Source organism: Arachis ipaensis, chromosome B4 (genome assembly GCF_059453495.1).
Source record: "Arachis ipaensis isolate K30076 ecotype BB chromosome B4, ASM5945349v1, whole genome shotgun sequence".
Classification (NCBI taxonomy): Eukaryota; Viridiplantae; Streptophyta; class Magnoliopsida; order Fabales; family Fabaceae; genus Arachis; species Arachis ipaensis.
The window spans coordinates 85,958,011-85,979,807 of record NC_142439.1 but is presented as its reverse complement, the minus strand read 5'-3'; the positions used below and the strand labels follow the sequence as shown (position 1 = coordinate 85,979,807).

The 21,797-nt window shown below is 36.9% G+C and overlaps 1 protein-coding gene and 1 non-coding gene across 2 annotated transcripts; one reads left to right on the top strand and one right to left on the bottom strand.

Annotated features, from left to right (window-relative positions):
• The first annotated feature begins 1,966 nt into the window (after positions 1-1,966).
• LOC148568221 (small nucleolar RNA R71) lies at positions 1,967-2,073 on the top strand. Its single transcript, XR_015882704.1, has one exon. It is a non-coding gene; the product is annotated as a small nucleolar RNA R71 (small nucleolar RNA).
• Positions 2,074-8,771: 6,698 nt separating this feature from the next.
• LOC107636669 (uncharacterized) lies at positions 8,772-11,595 on the bottom strand. The gene is made up of 4 exons (XM_088484662.1): positions 11,069-11,595; positions 10,888-10,964; positions 9,131-9,186; positions 8,772-8,792 (listed from the first exon to the last, which is right to left on the bottom strand). Exons 1-4 carry the CDS (start codon positions 11,593-11,595, stop codon positions 8,772-8,774), a joined length of 681 nt encoding a protein of 226 aa, XP_088340788.1.
• Positions 11,596-21,797: the final 10,202 nt, after the last annotated feature.

Here is a 21,797-nt window from a genome sequence, read left to right as displayed (position 1 = left end):
GGAATGGTGGGGAGATGAGATGGGATAGCTGGGAAATGAGCAGAGATTACTTTATCCCCTGGAGAGAAATCATCTGTAGGGATCTTTTTGTTCCTCCATCCCCTTGGCGCCTTCTTCCTTGTTTCTTTTAATGCTATCCTGCTCCTTGTGGCCTCTTTCTCCAGGAAAATTTTGTTGCTAGTCTCATATGACTCTGGTGGGTTTAGCTCTTCTTGGGTTTTCTTTAGCTGTTGTACCTTCTAACTGTATTATTTACCAACCAAAGAGATTCCCAGGTGTACCGTTTGTGCTTCAGTGCTTGTTTCTTCCACCATTGCCTTATTGTGATCTCCCCTTGATTCCTTATTTTCTTGATCTGTTTCTTGTGAGGGTTTGAAGACATTGAAGGTAAGTTGTTCATCATGTATCCTCAATATTAGCTCTCCTCATTCCACATCTATGAGTGCTCTGGCTGTGGCTAGGAATGGCCTTCCCAATATGATTGGATGGAGGTGACTCTCTTCCATCTCCAAGATAACAAAGTCTGTGGGAAGGAAGTAGTTCCCAACCTTCACCAACACGTTTTCAACTACTCCTATTGCTTGTTTTTGAGTTTTGTCAGCCAACTTGATGATTACGTCTATGGGCATTAGCTCATTGATCTGAAGCTTCTTTATGAGAGATAAAGGCATTAAGTTGATACTTGCCCCCAGGTCACAGAGTCCTTTATCAATCCTTGTTTCTCCTATAGCACAGGGGATGTGAAAACTCCCGGGATCCTTCCTTTTTGTAGGTAACTCTGGTTGAATGAGAGTATTGCACTTTTTATTCATCACTATTGTTTGTCCTCCTTTTAGTGAGTTTTTCTTGGTTAGCAGCTCTTTCATACACTAATGTATGAGGGCATTTGTTGGAGGGCCTTGATGAATGAAATGTTTACATGGAAGGATGCAAACATGTCGAGAAACTTTGAGTACACTTTCCTTTCTACACCACCCTTGAGTCTATGGGGAAAAGGTGCATATGGGTTCAGAATCTCCTTCTCCCTTAGCCCCTTCTTCTGTGTGGAGTTGGTTTCTTGGTCACCCTTTTCCTGCTTCTCTGCTGGAATATCTCGAGAGTGTTCTAATGGTTTGTTCAATTTTTCCTCACTCCCCTTATCTCTTATAGTGACCATCTTGCATTCCTCCCATCTTACTTTCTTTGCTTCACCTCTCAGATTTTTCTTTGTATCACTTGGGAAGCTATCAGTGGGTTTATGAATCTACTGAGAGAGATATCCCACTTGAGACTCTAGCCTCTTAATGGTGTCTCCTTGGGTTTTGATATTAGCTCGCACCTCATCCTTGAACACTCTGTTGTCTTGGATTTCCTTACATATTCCTTCAAGTAGAGTCTCAATCCTGGAGAGTCTATCTTCAGATGGTGATGGTGAGTTGAGGTTGGAGGGGTATTGATATGATCTCTGTGTGGAATTTTGGTGAGTTGTATTGTTGTTGGGGTTGTGACGTCTCTGATCTTAGCCTTGATCTTGTTGATTTTCCCACCCAAAGTTTGGGTGGTTCCTCCAACCAGGATTATAAGTTTTGGAGTATGGATCATGGGTCTGCCTAGGTGAGTTCCCAATATAGTTGGCTTGTTCCTGGTCACCCTCTTCCTCTGCATTCACTCCTTCTTGAGCTGCTGATGAGGTGGTGACTGCTGCAACTTGGTTTCTTTCCATCTTCTTGGTAAGGTCAGCCAGCTACTTGGTGATCATCTTGTTTGAGCCAACAGAGCGTCCATATTGTTCAGCTTCATTACTCCTCGAGTATTTCCCCTTTCAGAAGCATAGAAGTAGTCATTCTCAGCTACAGTCTCGATGACATCTATGACTTCTTCAATGGTCTTCTTCTTGTTCAGAGATCCCCTGGATGAGTGGTCCACTGCCTTCTTTGATTCATAAGAAAGACCTTCATAGAAAATGTGTAGTTGTACCCATTCATTGAACATATCTGGCGGGCACCTTCTTGTTAAGTCCTTAAACCTCTCCCATGCTTCATAGAGAGTGTCACCATCTTATTGCCTGAAGGTTTGTACCTCAGCTCTCAACCTATTGATTCTTTGATGAGGGTAAAATCTCGCCAAGAATCTATTCACCACATCTTCCCAGGTTGTTAAACTCTCCTTCGGGAAGGATTCCAGCCATTTAGATGCCTTATCCTTGAGTGAAAAGGGGAACAGAAGTAGTCTATAAGTGTCAGGATGAACATCATTAGACTTCACAGTATCACATATCCTTAGGAAGGTAGTTAGATGTTGATTGGGGTCTTCTTGGGCACTTCCTCCGAATGCACAGTTGTTCTGAACGAGAGTGATGAGCTGGGGCTTTAGTTAAAAGTTATTGGCATGTATGGTTGGCTTTTGGATGCTACTTCCACAATTTCCTGGGTTTGGATTGATGTAAGAGCCTAGTACTCTTCTCTCTTGCCCAGCATGATTTATTGGGCCTTCCCTGGCATGGTTGTGAGCTTCTTCTTCATGGTGGTTCTCTATATTCTCCTCCATGTCTGTTTCAAAATACTCTTCCTCTTCCTTAGCACCAACAACTATCTTCCCTCTTGCTTCCCTCCTTACTCTAAGAAGGGTCCTCTCAGGTTCAGAATCAAAGAACGTTGAGACCCCGCTTCTTCTACCTGTCATAAAACCAACAAAGCAAAAATCAAGAAAGGAAATGAATGAAAAAATTACACTTGTTAGAATAGCTATTAGTGTGAGTGATGCAATATATCAAACAGTTAGTGGGTTAGTGAACTGAATTGTAAACAATGACAAAAACACAACAAACGGGTAAGGGATAAAGGAAAGAAAATAACTAAAACTGAAAGTAAATCACTCAAATAGAATTAAACAAAATAAAAGAAAAATGCTCAATCTAGTTATTCTCTAACTTAATCATTGTCAAAACAAAATCAATCCCCGGCAACGGTGCCATAAACTTGATGTACGGAAACTTGTCTCTCAACAAATTTTACTTTGGCAAGTATACCGAATTGTCGTCAAGTAAAAACTCACAATAGAGTGAGGTCGAATCCCACAGGGATTGATTGGTCAAGCAACTTTAATTAGAAGAATGTTCTAGTTGAGCTAAGCAGAAATTGAGTTGAGGAATTGCAGAAAATTAAATGGCGGGAAAGTAAACAACGGAAAATGTAAATACTGGAAATAAATGGCTGAATGTAAATGGCGGAAAGTAAATTGTAGAATCTTAAATGGGGATTTGGGAAGATGAGCATAAAAGTAAATGGCAGAAAATAAAGAGAATGGGTAAGATCAGAAATTGGGGATTCATTGGGCTTAGGAGATATTGCATTCTCCGGATCAAGTTCATTCTCCTCTCTTCCTCAATCAATGCATTCATTGATCTCCTTGGAAATCTTAAGTGATTGGATCCCAATTCCTTGGCAACCCAATCTCTCTAAGCTTGAACAATTGCCCAATTCCTTGATTTAATTGCTCATGGGAAGAGATGAAGTGTGGTCACTGATTATACCACATGTATTTCCAAATCAAAGTGTTGGTAGGATTATATGTCACTATATCCATCCAAACCCCAATTTGGTCCAACATGAGAAAGCAATTCTAGCATGATCTCCTCATCCCTTTTCCAAGGCTCAGAGGAGATCCAATTATGGAAAGTTTCTTTTCCAAGACAACTAACCAATTTGGATTAAGATCGAAATCTTTCTAGTAAAATCAAGAGAAAAGAAAGAAGAAGAAGAATGAAAACTATAATTGACCCATCAAATTACAATAGAGCTCCCTAACCCAATGAAAATGGCTTTAGTTGTTCATAGCTCTAGAAATGGAAGATGATAAAGAAGAATGCATTCTCAAAGTTAAACTAGAAGTTGCAGAGAAAGTAAAATATACAAAGTGTAGTTCTCAAGTTCCAGATCCCTTTTCAATTCAAAACTATCCCTATATATACTACTCTTCTGATCTTCTAGTTGAGCTCTTCAAGTCTTGGATATGGGCCTTTGATCTTTAGTTGAAGCAGTTATAGTCTTCAGTGGGCTCAGCTTTGCTTGCAAACAAAATGTGAGTCAGGAATGGTAGGACGTTTAGTTAGGACGTTAGTGGTGTTAACGTTAAGTGTAAACTTGGGGTCAAAAGTGTTAGTGACGATAACTTTGTCACTAACGTTCCCAACCAATTGATCCACGTTAACTTCAATGTTAGTGATACTAACGTAACCACTAACGTAGCCTCTTAGCCTTTCGCAAATCTTATTGGCATTCACCTTTTCCAATAACGTTGCTCTTTGTCCCTTTCTTCCACGTTAATGGTCCACGTTAGTGTAACTAACGTGGCCCTTAACGTGGGCATGCCAAGGCTCGAGAGCGTTATTGACACTTACCTTTGTCACTAACGCGTCAAAATGCCCCTTCCTTCCACATTAGTGCTTCACGTTAATGGCATTAACGTGACCACTAATGTGGGTGTATTAGCCATCTCCAACGTTAGTGACAAAGGCGATTGTCACTAACGTTGGCTTATCATTCATTGCTCTACGTTACCCTTCACGTTAGTGGTCTTCACGTGACCACTAATGTAGGCAATTTAGGCTTGGTCTAGCGTTAGTGACAAAGGTGAGTGTCACTAACGCTTGCGACTTCCTCTTTACTCCACATTAGAGTCCACGTTAATTGGACTAACGTGGCTCTTAACGTGGCTTAGTATGGCATTTCGGAACGTTAGTGGTGTTCACTTTTACCACTAACGTTGGAGCTCTCCCGTTCTTCCACGTTAGTTCCCACGTTAGTGTAACTAACGTGGCAACTAACGTGGGTTAAGATTTCATTCGAAGGCATTATTGGTGGTAACTTTACCACTAACGTTGCAAGCTCGCTCCCATTCCACGTTAGTGGTCACGTTAGTGAAGCTAACGTGGCTGCTAACGTGGTTCTTCTTTGCTTCCTTTGTCTTGAAATCAAACAAATAAGGTGCATCAAAGCTTTGTTTCAAGTCATGAGATCATGCATCATCCATATTATCATTCAATTCATGCATAATTCTCATGAAATCATGTAAAGTTCACGATATTTGCTTGAATCAAGATGTAAGTGTATATTCACCCAAAACTTGCTTATTTACTAAGAAAATGCATGAAACTATCCTAAAAAAGTAAAGAAAAAAGTCAGTGAAACTGGCCAAAATGCCCTGGCATCAAGCATTCAGATGAGAGCTTAAGTCCCTAACCTGCAAATCAACAAGTTAACTACCAGACTGTATACTAAACCAAAGAAGGTATGACAGAGAGTAAGAATGAAATGGAAGTAAACTTTTATTATTGAAAAATACTTTTTATTATAACATAAAAATGCATCTTTCATGTTAGTTGCAATTAATAATTAAGGTGTTTTCAGAAGTTTTAGTATTTTTGTGCATTTAGTACTAATCAACCACATTTGCCTAGAGCTAGAATTTATCATATCTAATTATACTATTTACTAGCTTTGAAATTTGTCAGAAATGTTGTATTGCTAATTGTTGTAGAACAAATGAGAAAAGCATCTAGTCCTATTTGGTGCAAACAAACTTATGGCTTGGGGTCCCATTTGGTTTCTCTATAAAGGACTAAACAGAGTGTCATAATTAGGGGTGGCAAGCTGGGAAGCCCACCCTGCCCCGCCAGAAGGCTGCTGACGAACTAATTTATGTCGGTAAAGAATTTTTAAAAATAATCACGTTGTAGGTATAGTTTCTAAACCAACAGAGAATCCTTTCGTACAAAAGTTTTGGTTGTCACTTAAACAAACCCAATAAAATTTATAACCGAAGTATTTAAACCTCGGGTCGTATCTCAAGGAATTGCAGGGAAGTATGATTTATTATGGTTATGGAAAAATGTATATTTTTTGGTTTTTGAAATAAGGATTAGGAAAATAAATTGACAATAAAGTAAATTAATTATCATAAAAACCATTACAAGGAATGAAAACTAGAAATCCCATCCTAGTTATCCTTATCAGGTGTGATGAGAATCGTTTATCGCTCCCACTTAGTTAACCCTTACTAAATAAAGGAAAGTCAAGTGGACTAATCAATTTGATCCTCAAGTCCTAGTCAACTCCTGTGGAAAGACTAGCTTTAGAGCGATCCAAATCAATCAGCGAATTCCAATTTTCAATCAACAACTGAGTTTGATAACTCAAGTGTCACCAATTACTCAACCAAAGTAAAGGGGGAAAATCTAAATTATTTATATCATAAATAGAAGAAAATAATCCTAAATCTGAAATACCTCAATATGCATTAAATAGAATATTCAAATATAACATGAGAAGGTTCATAAGCCAATTTGGCAACATAAGTCAAATAAAAGTAAAAGAATTAGAATAAATAAAAGTAGAAGAGAAACATTAATTAAAGGAACATTGAACCTGGAATGACGAGAAGTAGCCTAACCATAATAGAAATCCTAAATCCTAATCCTAATCCTAAATCCTAAGAGAGAGGAGAGAGCCTCTCTCTCTAGAAACTACATCTAAAACCTAAAATTGTATGTATAAAAAGTTGTATATTTTGTGAATGGATGGATTCCCCCACTTTATAGCCTCTAATCTGTGTGTTCTGGGTCGAGAACTGGGCCAGAAACAGCCCAGAAATTGCTGGGGACGAAATCTGCCACGCTGGTTTTTCTGCAGAACGACGCGTCCGCGTGATCCACGCGTGCACGTCATTTTTCTATATGGCCACTATAGTGAATTATATGTCATTTAGAAGCCCCGGATGTTAGCTTTCCAACCCAACTGGAACCGCCTCATTTAGACCTCTGTAGCTCAAGTTATGACTATTTTAGTGCGAGAGGGTCAGGCTGGACAGCTTAGCAATTTCTTCAACTTCTTGTATTCCTTCCACTTTTGCATGCTTTTTTTCTTGAAAACACTTAACGCACATATCAAGGCATCAAATGGTAAAGGGAAATTAATTTTTGGTAATTTGGGAAGCAAGTTTTCAATTATAGAACAAAATTAGGAAGGAAAATGTAAAACCATACAAATCATATGAATAAGTGAGTAAAGAGTTGATAAAAACCACTCAAATTAGCATAAGATAAACGATGAAATAGTGGTTTATCAGCCACCCTTTGGCGGGCTGGCCTGCCCGCCCCGCCTAGTGAGGCGATCCCAGAATCCCAGCCCGCCCCACCTAACGGCGGGCTGGCGGGTCGGCGGGCTAAACCCACCAAATATCCTCTTTTTTTTTACTTTAAACTATTATAATTTCTAAAAGTATAAACAAATTATAATTTTTATATTCACAAACATTAAAGTCTTTGTAATTATAAATATATAATAAAAATAATTGTAAACCAAGTTTTCATCCAAAACATAATTATAAATATTGTTCCCAAAGCAAAATAAACATAATCCAAGACATAATTATAAATATTGTCTCTAAAACAAAATAAACATAATCCAAAACAATCAATTTTCATCTTCATTCTCTTGTAAGTTGGGTTTGGGAAAGTTGGATTTTGGCAAAAAAAATTGTAAAAATACCCCTTGCCAAAAAAATACTAAGCCCGGCGGGGAAGCCCACCCTACCCCGCCAAAGCCCGCGGTTTAAGCGGTGCGGGTTAAGCGGACTTTTGCTATTTGGCGGTCCCAATTTTCCAGCCCAGCCCGCCTTTTCCAGTGGGTTACGCGGTCCAACTCGGCAGGTTTAGGCCTGTTTGCCACCCCTAGTCATAATAGAAAGATTTATATGAAGTTGAGCCAAAGTTTTATGTTCTGCTGCCACTCATCACACTCATTCAGTGAAAGTCAAATTAAATTACCAATACTAATTAAGCATAACTATATAAATATATACATACATATATATATATATATATATATATATATATATATATGTAGGACACGTGACTCAACTCTTTATTTCCAGCCAATTGCAACTGTTTTCGTGTCACAGTAGTTATGTCCTGCAAAGTTTCAATATATGCACATGCTTGCATGAAAATTTTGATACTATGTATATTATTACGAATGGGAAACCAAATTAAAAGAACTACTATTAATGGCATCATGTTTTTGAAAATACCGAAATTCAACACTGTTGTGGTAAGTGAAGACTAAACCGATCATCTTATTTGAACTATATAAATTAATTAATTATTTAAGAGTAGATTGAAAGCTACTACAGGATGGATGATCACCTATATCCAATAATAACTAATTTAAGGGTTTTAAGAGATGAACATGCATTGCAAGCTAAGAAGCAAAGGGTAGAATGAATATAATGATATATCACGTTTGTAATGTATTTAATTTGACCTTTTGAAAAATTGGAGAAGAAGCTAATTAATTAAGCAGCATATATGTGTGTGTGTATGTGTATTTATGGATGACACGTGATTTTTAGAGTGACACCTTAGCTTAGCTTAGCTTGCTAAGATTTGAGTCACTTGTCCTGCATATATATATATATATATATATATATGTTTATATTTTTAACCATAGATAAGAAATTGAAGTTAGATGAAAAGAAATCCTCAACGAAGATAACAGCCAAAGGAAATATTATAACAAGGCTTTTCAATGATTTTTTTGTTTTGGGATTAAAGAGAAAATTAGACAGCAGAGGAGGAATACAAAGAACAACAAATTCTCTTTACAAAAATGAGCAATCAGAAGAAAGGATCATCTAAGAAGTAAACAGCAGAGAGCAAAAATCAAAATTGAATAAGTGAACATCAGATCTAGAAAAGCAAGGACCTTTTTAAGTCTTGCAACTTCTTCAAGGGTCTATGAATTCACAATGGCAGTCTGCACACAACACAAAAGCAGTATATTCATAATGTTTATAATTTATTTTTTAAGCAGTATATTCACAATGTTTATTACACAGTGAATGGAATGGCCCTCGAATGTGCTTGTTGCTAAGATTACTGCACAAGAAATAGAAAGTTTAATTTCTAGTTCAAATAATTACACAAGAAATAGAAAGTTTAATTTCTAGTTTAACAATCTCTTGAAATTTTGGTCCCTATTGCAGTTGATCAATATAAAATTCAGTCACACCGCATAGAAAGTGATACATCTCATTGAGAAAAGTTCAAAATTCTAGAATATGCAATAAGCATAGCATCAAAACTAGTCATTACCTTAACTTTATCAAGAATAACCAACAGTCCAGCAACACCAGACACAGTTCTGTATTCTGCAACATCAAAAAACAATCTTATTCTTGCCAATGTGATAAACTGATCAACCCAATAACCATTCAAAAATACTTTTCTTCCCCACAATGACAAGCACAAAAAAGAAATGGTGATTTGCTAATTTATCAACCAGTGAAACACAATGTTTACCAGTTTAAAGCATTTGATATTCGATAACCATCTACAGTTTAGGAGCATTATTTTCCTTTAACTATTTTCTTAATCAAATTGCTGCTCGTCACTTTCAAAAGTTTCTTCCGAACCTTAAAAAATCAGACAAAACGTCCAAATTATGTATTGCGATACAGTAAGAGGAGGAATGAACCTCTACACCAGTTTTGGCTTGGAAGTTAACAAAGGAATTCCTCTCCTGCGGAACGCAATTCCTAGTGGCGGATCTGAATGGTAAGGAAGGAAAGGAGAGGAAAGGAAGGAAAGGAAGCTGACCTGGATCATCGTAGAGGAAGGCGTTGACAATTTTGGCAGAGAAGACACAAAGGATGACAAGGAGAGGAAGCTGGAGGAGACGCCATTGGAGGAAATCACCACTGTAGGAGATGTCGTTGATGCAGATCGATGCCAGAGGAGATTTCACCCGAGAAGGTCGTCGGAGAACGCAAGAGGATCAGAGATCGTCGCAGAGGCCATCCAGGAGAACAGTGTCACGCGTAGTGTTTCAATGAAGTAAGGGTTTCTGAAATTAGAGATTAATAATTCTTATTTTATACTAAGGTGATAATGGCAGTTCAAAACCGCCCTAATTATAAATACCGCCACAAATCCAAAAGTAAATTATGGAATCGATGAAAAATGCCAGAATATCCAATTATTATGGCGGTTCTTCAAAACTACCATAATATAAATGCCATTTTAACCTCTTTTTTTTGTAGTGGGTGGGGTTTGTGTGGGACCCACTGGCTTGAGAAGCTTTGAATCTTCGAGTTCCCTGCCCCTTACCTGGCCTTCAATGCCAGAAATGGGCGTTGAACGCCTATTGGGGGCCAAAATACTGGCCCTAGCTACTCCTTCAAGGGTGTTGAATGCCCAGACTGTTCCTATTATGGTGTTCAACGGCAGCTAGTACTCCTCCATGGGCGTTGAACGCCCATCTCCCTTTCTATTCTAGCGTTCAACGCCAGCAATTACTCCTTAATGGGCGTGGAACGCCCAAAGGGGATCAAGGAGTGGCTCTTCTCAGCTCTTGAATGGGTGTTGAACACCCATCTTCCTTCTTGTCTGGCATTTAATGCCAGCAAGGGGCTCTCCCTGAGGTATTCTATTTTCCATCTCAAGCGGCTCTGTCTCTATTCTAAGTACTACACATGATCACAAACGTTACAAAACAAGTGAAAACTATAGAAAGTAAACTAAAATAAAATTAAATGAAAATAAATAAAAGAAAGAAAACAATAGTACTCTACTTATGGTTGGGTTGTCTACTAACAAGCGCTTCTTTACTGTCATTAGCTTGACAGACAGCTCCTTTTACGGAGGTTGATAGGGGATCAGATCTTCACCCCTCATGGTGAACTTCCTTCCTGTGTTCTCATGAATGAGATCCACATGCTCTAGAGACAGGATCACGTTCACTGTATGTGGAATGACTAGACTTTTAGTGAAGACAACTCTCATGCCAGGTGAGAAGTCTTCAGTTGGAATCTTCTTGTTCCTCCAGCCTTTGGGTACCTTCTTCTTGGTACCTCCTTCTCCAATAGTTGATGATGGATGTCCAACACTAAACTTTGAATTGATATTTGGGGATCTGTATAACTTTGTACTGAAACAGAAGATTGAAACACTAAATGTTGTACCATGGTACCTCCTTTGTCAGAGGGAGACTGAGGATTGGGGATCTTGAACAAGATGTGATCCTCCCACAACCTTAGGACTAGCTCTCCTCTTTCCACATCTATCAATGCCTTATCAGTGGCTAGGAAAGGCCTTCCAAGGATGATGGAGTCATCTCTGTCCTCCTTATTGTCTAGGATCAAAAAATTCGCAGGGAAGTAAAGGTCTTCAACCTTCACAAGGACATCTTCTACTATGCCATATGCCTTTTTCAGGGACTTGTCTTCCATCTCCAATGAGATCTTGGTAGGCTTCACGTCTTGAATTCCCAACCTCTTCATCACAAAGAGAGGAATAAGATTGATGCTTGAGCAAAGGTCGCACAATGCCTTCTCGAAAGTGATAGTCCCTATAGTACAGGGAATAAGAAAACTTCCGGGGTCAGGCAGCTTTTGAGGGTGCTTCTTTTGGACTAATGTACTGCACTCCTTGGTCAGTACCACATTTGCATCTCTCTGCAAATACGCCATGGTAGGAGGTTTCTTCTCCAACGCCTCTGCATAAGAGGAATTGGCTTTTAGCTTCCTGAGGATTGCCAAGAACCGAGCAATTTGCTCCATCTTAGGCTCCTCTTTCACATCTAAAGAGGGGTATTCTTCAGGCTCTTCTATAATGACCCAATTTTTAGTATGTCTAGATCATACCGGAAACTGAGCGCTACCAACTTGTCTTCCTAATTATTATCTATTATTTATTATATGAGCCTGATTCATTGTTAAAAGCGTAGCTATTTAGCGAGGTACCTTTTTTTTAAATGTTTGGACTAATAAACGGAATCATTCACAATCAACTTGCAAATAATAACAGATAAAATAGTTATAAACAACCACACTTATATACATCTCAAACAGTTAACAACACTCAGTTATCCAGCCTTTATTAGAGTAAAGATTTTTAGTTAGAACACCCCTAGATATAGCTAAATAATATCTATATACATATATATACCTACAACATCCAAGGCCCTGGCCTGTTCAAGAAGTCCTTAAGCTGGCACCCAGGCTAGCCTAGACTCTATACTCACCTAGTCCCTCTAAACTACTAAAGCGAGGGAAAGTACGTTCTAAGTCTTCAAAACTCAAGTCAAGTGAAAAGTCATCAAAGGCAGAAGATCGTCTACTACTCCTCTGCATGATCATATGTCGTCAAAGAACATCTCACTGGTACTTTATTGAGTGTCCACAAAATAGCAACATCGTACAAAAGGGCCTAGGCTAAAGTTCATAGGTAGACGGGGTGTAGATGTCGGCTGGCCTCACAGTATATACATATAAACAGAGGATGAGATTCACCCTAGAATCAGAAGACTACCGAGAGCGAAATCCTCTTTGCCAACAATCATCAGTGAACTATGGAAGGGTATTCATGCTTCTATCTAGAGGGGAAAGGGAAAGAGAAAGGGTAAGAACTGGGGAGTTCTTAGTAGGGCCAGGGTTATTAGTTAAGTTCAATAATTTCGTGTTGTTTAGCAGATAAATAGCAGAATACCGAAAAGTAGTAAACAGAAGAAACAGATAAATAGAGAAAATAGAGAAAATAGAAAGCAAAACACAAACAAAAGAATACAAGAAAACAAAACACAGACATAGTGAATAGAATACAAACAAAGAAAGCATACATTCAAACAACAATCATAATAGAGGAACTGTGCAACCATGTATGATGCATGTCTAGCTCTAGTACAGGTAATGAGCTCATTTGCCCGCTCCCGACGTTACCCAGCAACCTTTGTCTGGATAAGGCTTTCCTGTTGGCAATACTCATTACAAGCAACTTTTGTCTTGAGGGCAGTACTTATTAGCCGATATACGCCCAACACACTCGCTGTAAGCAACCTCTGTCTTACAGGAACACAACACACTCAGTGTAAGCAACCTCTGTCTTACATGAATACAATACACTCACTGTAAGCAACCTCTATTTTACAGGAGCAACAACACACTCACCGTAAGCAACCTCTATCTTATAGGAGCACATTGATCTCGATACCTCTGTAAGCAACCTCTATCTTACAATGAAGCATTATAGCAAGGTATCCCAGGAAAGCGTTCTCAGTGGTCGTACCACCATCTATCTGACTGCCTCAATGCAGCAGATGAACATACAAATATCTTTGGAGTTTCCTTAATGCAACAAGTGACCTTTCAACAAGCCCTCTACTTGTTCTCTAATCTCTTTATCATATTACTCTATTCTTTTTTGTCTTTTTACTCTGCTCTGATTACTCTTTTCTTTGTATCTCTTTACTTTGCTCTGATTTCTCTGCTTAACATTTGTATTTAAAGCTTATGTAAATTTCGGTATGAATAGTTAGCCTGTCCCAAGTATAGGTTCATTAAGTCTATATTGAAACAGTTTAACCTTTCATATTATACCTAACCCTAGCCGCAACTCAAGGACTAACTATGTTGCCCTAGTTCGTTTACTAATCCCAGTCTGTTTTTCTATCATTAAAACTTTACAGACTTTTCTTTGGTTTTTATCTTTTCTTTAACTTTTATCTTTCCTTTATCTTAGCCTCACTAATATGTTTTTACCACTCCTTAAGTATTTTATGAATGTAATTATGAGATTCTGTGCTTAAAGTTGTCTTTCTAAACCTTTTACAAAAAACTGCCTTTTTCGTATTATTTTATTATTTATATTAAAATATTATTTTTAATTAAATATTATTATTTAATATTTTTTATTATTTATTATTTTATCATTAAATTTTCGAAAATTACCTTAATTTAACTTTTAACCTTTAAAATTTACTTTTTACCACCCGTAACTTTTAATATTTCTACTTTAACTATCCTAACTTTCATAAATTACAAAATAACCCCCAAACATCAAAATATTTACTTCCTTGCCCTTTTTAAGATCTAAAAGGTGTTCTTCAATGTTCTTTATCACACTCAAAGTGTTCTTCGTATTCTTCGTAAATTCTACAAAGTCTTTCTCTGTTTTCACCCGTTTTTAGTCTTTTCAGCAACCGTTTTTTATCACAATTCATAATAAATTCACAGCCACTAAAACCCCATATTTTCTACATAATTTTAAAACAAATTGAATCCCAATTTAGGGCCTAGGGTTTCATTTTTTCAGTAGCCACGAAGAACACAAATTCAAAGTTGAATATCATCAAATTTCATCAAAATTTTACCAAAATCTCAACAAGAATAACACATATAAACAATCAATTTTAAGCATAAACAAATCATATCATAATCACACAACTCAAACACAATTAATCAAGATTAATTTTACCAAACCCTACCTTGATTTGCTGCCTCAAATCTGGTTATGCTTTTAGATGTTCTTTTTGCACTTTTTTCTCGTAAAACACATCGAGAACAACTTTAAATCCACAAACCCTCAACTGACCAAATCTCATTCAGCATGTTAGGAAGGGATTTCTCACCTTAAAATTGCTGGAAATCAACATTTCTTAGCCCACAAGTTAAGTTAAGCATGATTCCTAAGGCAGAACATCAAGAAAACACCTGTTTTAAGCATGCTTCCTTGAAAACCGAATTTAAAGGGGAAAGGGACAGCCATCTAACCTTATTTCTAGCCTTGATAAGTTAGATGATTATGTAGAGGAAGAAGAGAGGATCATTTTGGTGAAATTGGAGTTTCAATTTGAGTTTTAGTTCAGAAGAAATCAAGCTTTGAAGATATAAGTGTCATGAAAGTTTCTCTCTTTTTCCTCTTGTAATTTTTGGCCAAAATGAAGAAATGAGACAGCCTTGGATGTCTTGGGGGTGTAAGGTGAGTTGTGATTGGTTGGATTGAAGGTGCATTAAAATAATATTAAAATATCTCAGGTGTATAACTACTAAAATTAGATGTATCGGAACACTCGTAAAAACATCTCTAAAAATTTTTTTCTGAGCTACTAGTATAAATGACACTAGTAACATATTTAATATGAGAATAGAACATGTATGATGATGCCTTTAGCATTGCTAAAGTCATCAGAGAGTGCTGATGCTAAGCTGCACCAATAAACTATAAACCCGGTTGAACCGATTTCCTATTTTTAACTAAAACAGACCAGGTAACCTTATAATATCATTCAAGAATATTCTAATACTAATATAATGATAATATTATACTATTATCTCTCTTCTCTCATGAATCGAGTTCGGTTCATCAAACAGAGACTATTTACGAAAACCAGAATCAAAACTCCTAACCGATAAGGTTCAAAAACTAGGTTCTTCATGATTGCGTTATCGAGTTTGCCTCATAAGAGGTTCTAGCTTAAGAATGACATAATGACAATGAAGATTGAGATGATTGATGATATAGTAGAGGTGTTCCCTTCACTGTTCTTCCAGAGAAATCTGTGCCTTCAGAAAAGATCTCGCGTACTCGAAAAATAGGGTTGTTACATTCTACCCTCCTAAAAGAAAATTTTGCCCTCAAAATTTCAGCCACGTGCAAAATCTATCTTCAAGCTGTGTATTTCCTTCAAGCCATCCTGTCGAAGAGATCGGTCCATTCCTTACAGCATCTAAATCTCACACAGCCATAGCAATGAAGATCATAACAACTATGAAGATAGCTGTGGCTCACGTCGATTTGTCGTTCAGAACTCGATTAAACTATGCCTATTCGCAGTCATTAAGGTCTTATCTGCACCAAACAATCAACATTAAGGTGATCAGTCTTAATATCTCAAGTAAGGCACGAACATTTTCAAATGAGTGCTTATAGACATTCATGCCAAATGTATTTTAAAGATATGCTAACAGCATGAGACACACAAGTAGACTATGCAGTAAAGCATAGTCAGTCCAGTCCCCAGGCTCTATTGGGAACGAACTGCTCTGATACCAAATTGTAAGGCCCAATTTTTAGTGTGTCTAGATCATACCGGAAACTGAGCGCTACTAACTTGTCTTCCTAATTATTATCTATTATTTATTATATGAGCCTGATTCGTTGTTAAAAGTGTACTTATTTAGTGAGGTACCTTTTTTTTTTTGAAATGTTTGGACTAATAAACAGAATCATTCACAATCAACTTGTAAATAATAATAAATACAACAGTTATAAACAACCACATTTATATACATCTCAAACAGTTAACAACACTCAGTTATCCAGCCTTTATTAGAGTAAAGATATTTAGTCAGAATACCCCTAGATATAGCTAAATAATATTTATATACATATATATAGTTACAACATCCCAGGCCCTGACCTGTTCAAGAAGTCCCTAAGCTGGCACCCAGGTTAGCCTAGACTCTATACTCACCTAGTCCTTCTAAACTACTAAAGCGAGGGAAAGTACGTTCTAAGTCTTCAACACACTCACTATAAGCAACCTCTATCTTACATGAGTAGAACACACTCACTATAAGCAACCTCTGTCTTACAGGAGCAACAGCACACTCACTGTAAGCAACCTCTGTTTTACAGGAGCACACTGATCTCGATACCTCTGTAAGCAACCTCTGTCTTATAGCAAATCATTATAGCAAGGTATCCCAGGAAAACGTTCTCAGTGGTCGTACCACCATCTATCTGACTGCCTCAATCCAGCAGATGAACATACAATTATCTTTGGAGTTGCCTTAATGCAACAATTGACCTCTCAACATGCCCTCTGCTTGTTCTCTAATCTCTTAATCATATTACTCTATTCTTTTTGTCTTTTTACTCTGCTCTGATTACTCTTTTCTCTATATCTCTTTACTCTGCTCTGATTTCTCTGCTTAACGTTTGTATTTAAAGCTTATGTAAATTTCGGTATGAATAGTTAGCCTGTCCCAAGTATAAGTTTATTAAGTCTATACTGAAATACTTTAACATTTCATACTATACCTAACCCTAGCCACAACTCAAGGACTAACTATGTTGCCCTAGTTCGTTCCCTAATCCCTGTCTGTTTTTCTGTCATTAAAACTTTACAGACTTTTCTTTGGTTTTTATCTTTTCTTTATCTTAGCCTCACTAATATGTTCTTACCACTCTCTAAATATTTTATGAAGGTAATTATGAGATTCTGTGCTTAAAGTTGTCTTTCTAAAACTTTTACAGAAAACTACCTTTTCCGTATTATTTTATTATTTTTATTAAAATATTATTTTTAATTAAATATTATTATTTAATATTTTATTATTATTTATTATTTTATCATTAAATTTTCGAAAATTACCTTACTTTAACTTTTAACCTTTAAAATTTACTTTTTACCACCTATAACTTTTAATATTTCTACTTTAACCATCTTAACTTTCAGAAATTACAAAATAACCCCCCCAAACATCAAAATATTTATTTTCCTGCCCTTTTTAAGATCTAAATGGTGTTCTTCAATGTTCTTCATCACACTCAAAGTGTTCTTCGTGTTCTTCGTAAATTCTTCAAATTCTTTCTCTGTTTTCACCCATTTTTCAGTCTTTTCAGCAACCGATTTTTACCATTATTCATAATAAATTTCCACCCACTAAAACCCCATATTTTCTACATGATTTTAACACAAATTGAACCCCAATTTAGGGTCTAGGTTTTCTTTTTTCCATCAGCCATGAAGAATACAAATTCAAAGCTGAATATCATCTAATTTTATCAAATTTTGACCAAAATTTCAACAAGAATCACTCATATAAACAATCAATTTCAAGCATAACCAAACCATATCATAATCACACAACTCAAACACAATTAATCAAGATTAATTTTACCAAACCATACCTTGATTTGCTGCCTCAAATCTGGTTATGCTTTTAGATGTTCTTTTTGCACTTTTTCCTCCTAAAACACATCAAGAACAACTTTAAATCCACAAGCCCTCAACTGACCAAATCTCATTCAGCATGTTAGGAAGGGATTTCTCACCTTAAACTTGCTAGAAATTAATGTTTCTTGCCCCACAAGTCAAGTTAAGAATGATTCCTAAGGAAGAACATCAAGAAAACACCTGTTTTAAGCATGCTTCCTTGAAAACTGAATTCAAAGGGGAAAAGGACAGCCATATAACCTTATTTCCAGCCTTGATAAGTTATATGGTTATGAAGAGGAAGCAGAGAGGATCATTTTGGTGAAATCCGAGTTTTGATTTGAGTTTTAGTTTAGAAGAAATAAAGCTTTGAAAATTTAAGTGTCATGAAAGTTTCTCTCTTTTCTCTCTTGTAATTTTTTGCCAAAATGAAGAAACGATACTTCCTTGGAGGTCTTGGGGGTGTAAGGTGAGTTGTGATTGGTTGGCTTGCAGGTGGATTAAAATAATATTAAAATATCTCAGGTGTATAACTACTAAAACTAGATGTATCGGAACACTCGTAAAAACATCTCTAAAAATACTTTTCTGAGATACTAGCATAAATGAAACTAGTAACATATTTAATATGAGAATATAAAATGTATAATGAGGCCTTTAGCATTGCTAAAGTCATCAGAGAGTGCTGGTGCTAAGCTGCACCAGTAAACTGTAAACCCGGTTAAACCGATTTCCTATTTTTAACTAAAACAGACCAGGTAACCTTATAATATCATTCAAGCATATTATAATACGAATATAATGATAATATTATACTATTATCAATTATCTCTCTTCTCACATGAATCGAGTCCGGTTCGTCAAACAGAGACTATTTACGAAAACCTAAATCAAAACTCCTAACCTATTCGGTTCAAAAACTAGGCTCTTCGTGATTGCGTTATCGAGCTTGCCTCAAAAGAGGTTCTAGATTAAGGATGACATAATGACCATAGGGATTGAGATGCTTGATGATACAGCAGAGGTGTTCTCTTCACTGTTCTTCCAGAGAAATATGTGCCTTCAGAAAAGCTCTCGCGTACTGGTGCGCAGAAATTGTGACGGTTCATTCCTTGGTAACGGCGTTAAAAACTTAATACGCACGTTCATAATCTTAGTTCTTTGTTACAACTTTGCACAACTAACTAGCAAGTGCACTGGGTCGTCCAAGTAATAAACCTTACTTAAGTAAGGGTCGATCCCACGGAGATTGTCGGCTTGAAGCAAGCTATGGTCACCTTGTAAATCTCAGTCAGGCAGATTTAATTGATTATGGAGATTTAATAATTAAAAGATAAATAAAACATAAATTAAAGATAGAGATACTTATGTAATTCATTGGTGAGAATTTCAGATAAGCGTATAAAGATGCTTGTTCCTCCTGAACCTCTGCTTTCCTATTGTCTTCATCCAATCATTCATACTCCTTTCTATGGCAAGCTGTATGTTAGGCATCACCATTGTCAATGGCTATATCCTGTCCTCTCAGTGAAAATGGTCCAATGCGCTATCACTGCATGGCTAATCATCTGTCGGTTCTCGATCATACTGGAATAGGATCCATTGTTCCTTTTGCGTCTGTCACTACGCCCAGCACTCGTGAGTTTGAAGCTCGTCGCAGCCATCCCTTCCCAGATCCTACTCGGAATACCACAGACAAGGTTTAGACTTATCGGATCTCAAGAATGGCTGTCCATGGATTCTAACTTATACCACGAAGACTCTGATTAAGGAATCCCAGAGATACTCATTCAATCTAAGGTAGAACAGAAGTGGGTGTCAGGCACGCGTTCATAGGTTGGGAATGATGATGACTGTCATGATCATCACATTCATATTGAGGTGCAAATGAATATCTTAGAATCGGAATAAGCTTGAATTGAATAGAAAAACAATAGTACTTTGTATTAATTCATGTGGAACAGCAGAGCTCCACACCTTAATCTATGGTATGTAGAAACTCTACCGTTGAAAATACATAAGAACAAGGTCCAGGCATGGCCGAATGGCCAGCCCCCATAAAGGTCTAAGATAGCATAAAACTGATCAAAGATATCTAATACAATAGAAAAAGGTCCTATTTATATCAGACTAGTTACTAGGGTTTACAGAAATGAGTAAATGATGCAGAAATCCACTTCTGGGGCCCACTTGGTGTGTGCTTGGGCTGAGCATTGAGCTTTACACATGTAGAGGCTTCTCTTGGAGTTGAACACCAGTTTGTAACCTGTTTCTGGCGTTTAACTCCAGAATGCAACATGGATCTGGCGTTGAACGCCAGTTTGTGTCATCTAAACTCGGGAAAAGTATGGACTATTATATATTGCTGGAAAGACCTGGATGTCTACTTTCCAACGCAATTGAGAGCGCGCCATTTGGAGTTCTGTAGCTCTAGAAATTCCACTTTGAGTGCAGGAAGGTCAGAATCCAACAGCATCTATAGTCCTTCTTCAACCTCTGAATCTGATTTTTGCTCAAGTCCCTCAATTTCAGCAAGAAAATACCTGAAATCATAGATAAACACACAAACTCATAGTAAATTCCAGAAATGTGATTTTTAATTAAAAACTAATAAAAATATACTAAAAACTAACTAAATCATACTAAAAACTATGTAAAAACAATGCCAAGAAGTGTATAAACTATCCACTCATCACGTACTCAAACAACAGGGTTGTTACGTCTTCTCTCTGCAAAGGAGCATGCAAGGTGACATTCCCAGTATCCTCATGAGCCCTGATCTCCTTCAGTTCCTCAATAGCAGGCTCCTCTTTGGGTTCGGCCTCAGGTTCCACAGTGAGGACCTTGCACTCTTCCTTTGGATTTACTTCCGTGTTACGTGGAAGACTGTTGGAAGGGATCTCTGGAATCCTCTTGCTCAACTGTCCAACCTGTATCTCCAAGTTCCTGATGGATGGTGCGCACGAATCCCGACACTTCATACACTGAACCAGTAAGTTCACTGGGTCGTCCAAGTAATACCTGAATAAGTCTGGGTCGATCCTGTAAGAACCGCGGCAAATCTACCTAATTAGTTAATTAATATTGCCTAAATTAGGTTCTAAAAATTTAGAATGAGAATTTGTGGTAAGAAATTTCCAATTTCTTTCCTAGTTCTTCCTTCCATTACAGATTCGGTTTTTGATTATTTAGGTACACTCTAACACTTGATTATTATTGGGTTTTGCCCCAATCATTATTGGGTAAGGTGAGCCTACTTGATCTCTTGTGGTTTTGTGTATATATGAAATGCTAGGTTGATTAGTGATGATTTGTGTGTATATAGCTTGATTATTGTGTGTTTGGAAGCTATTGAAGCTTGTTGGTGCTTGTTGGAGTGGAATTGGAGGCTTGCTTATGGTTGAAAGCATAAGATTGTGCTCAATTTTAAGTTTTGACATATTGGAAATCGGCCAATGTATGGTTTCGGTTTCCTCTATATAGTATATAATATTCATGGACACTTACGCTAGTGACCCATAGGATAGGTTTGAATTAAAACGGTTGTTAAATTGTTAAATGTTGAGATATGATGATTTATGATGAATTGATGAGCTTTGGTTATGTTGATGAAAGGGTTGTATGGTAATTGATGATTTGGAATGATTGATAAATGGCTATATTGATGTTGGTAGTTTGATATGGGAGATTGATATTGAAATTAACGATAGAATGATGATTGGTGAATATATTGGTGGGAAAATTGTTTGTAATGTTATATGTTTGATAATTGGGATTGAGAAAAATAATGTGTGATGGAAAATTAATGTGAATGATTAATGGTGACCCAAAAGGGTAGTTTGTGTTGTAATTGGAAGTTTGGTATTGTTTCGGTTGGATGTAGTTTGTGAAAGTTGGTAAATTAAGATTTTGTGAGTGTTGGTAAAAGTTGGTTTTCAGTGAACTTTATCTTATCATAACTTATGTTTCAGTTTTCAAAATTGGTTAAAATTGGTTTACAATTAAAATTCATTGAAAAATCTTCAAATTGATATAAAGTTTACA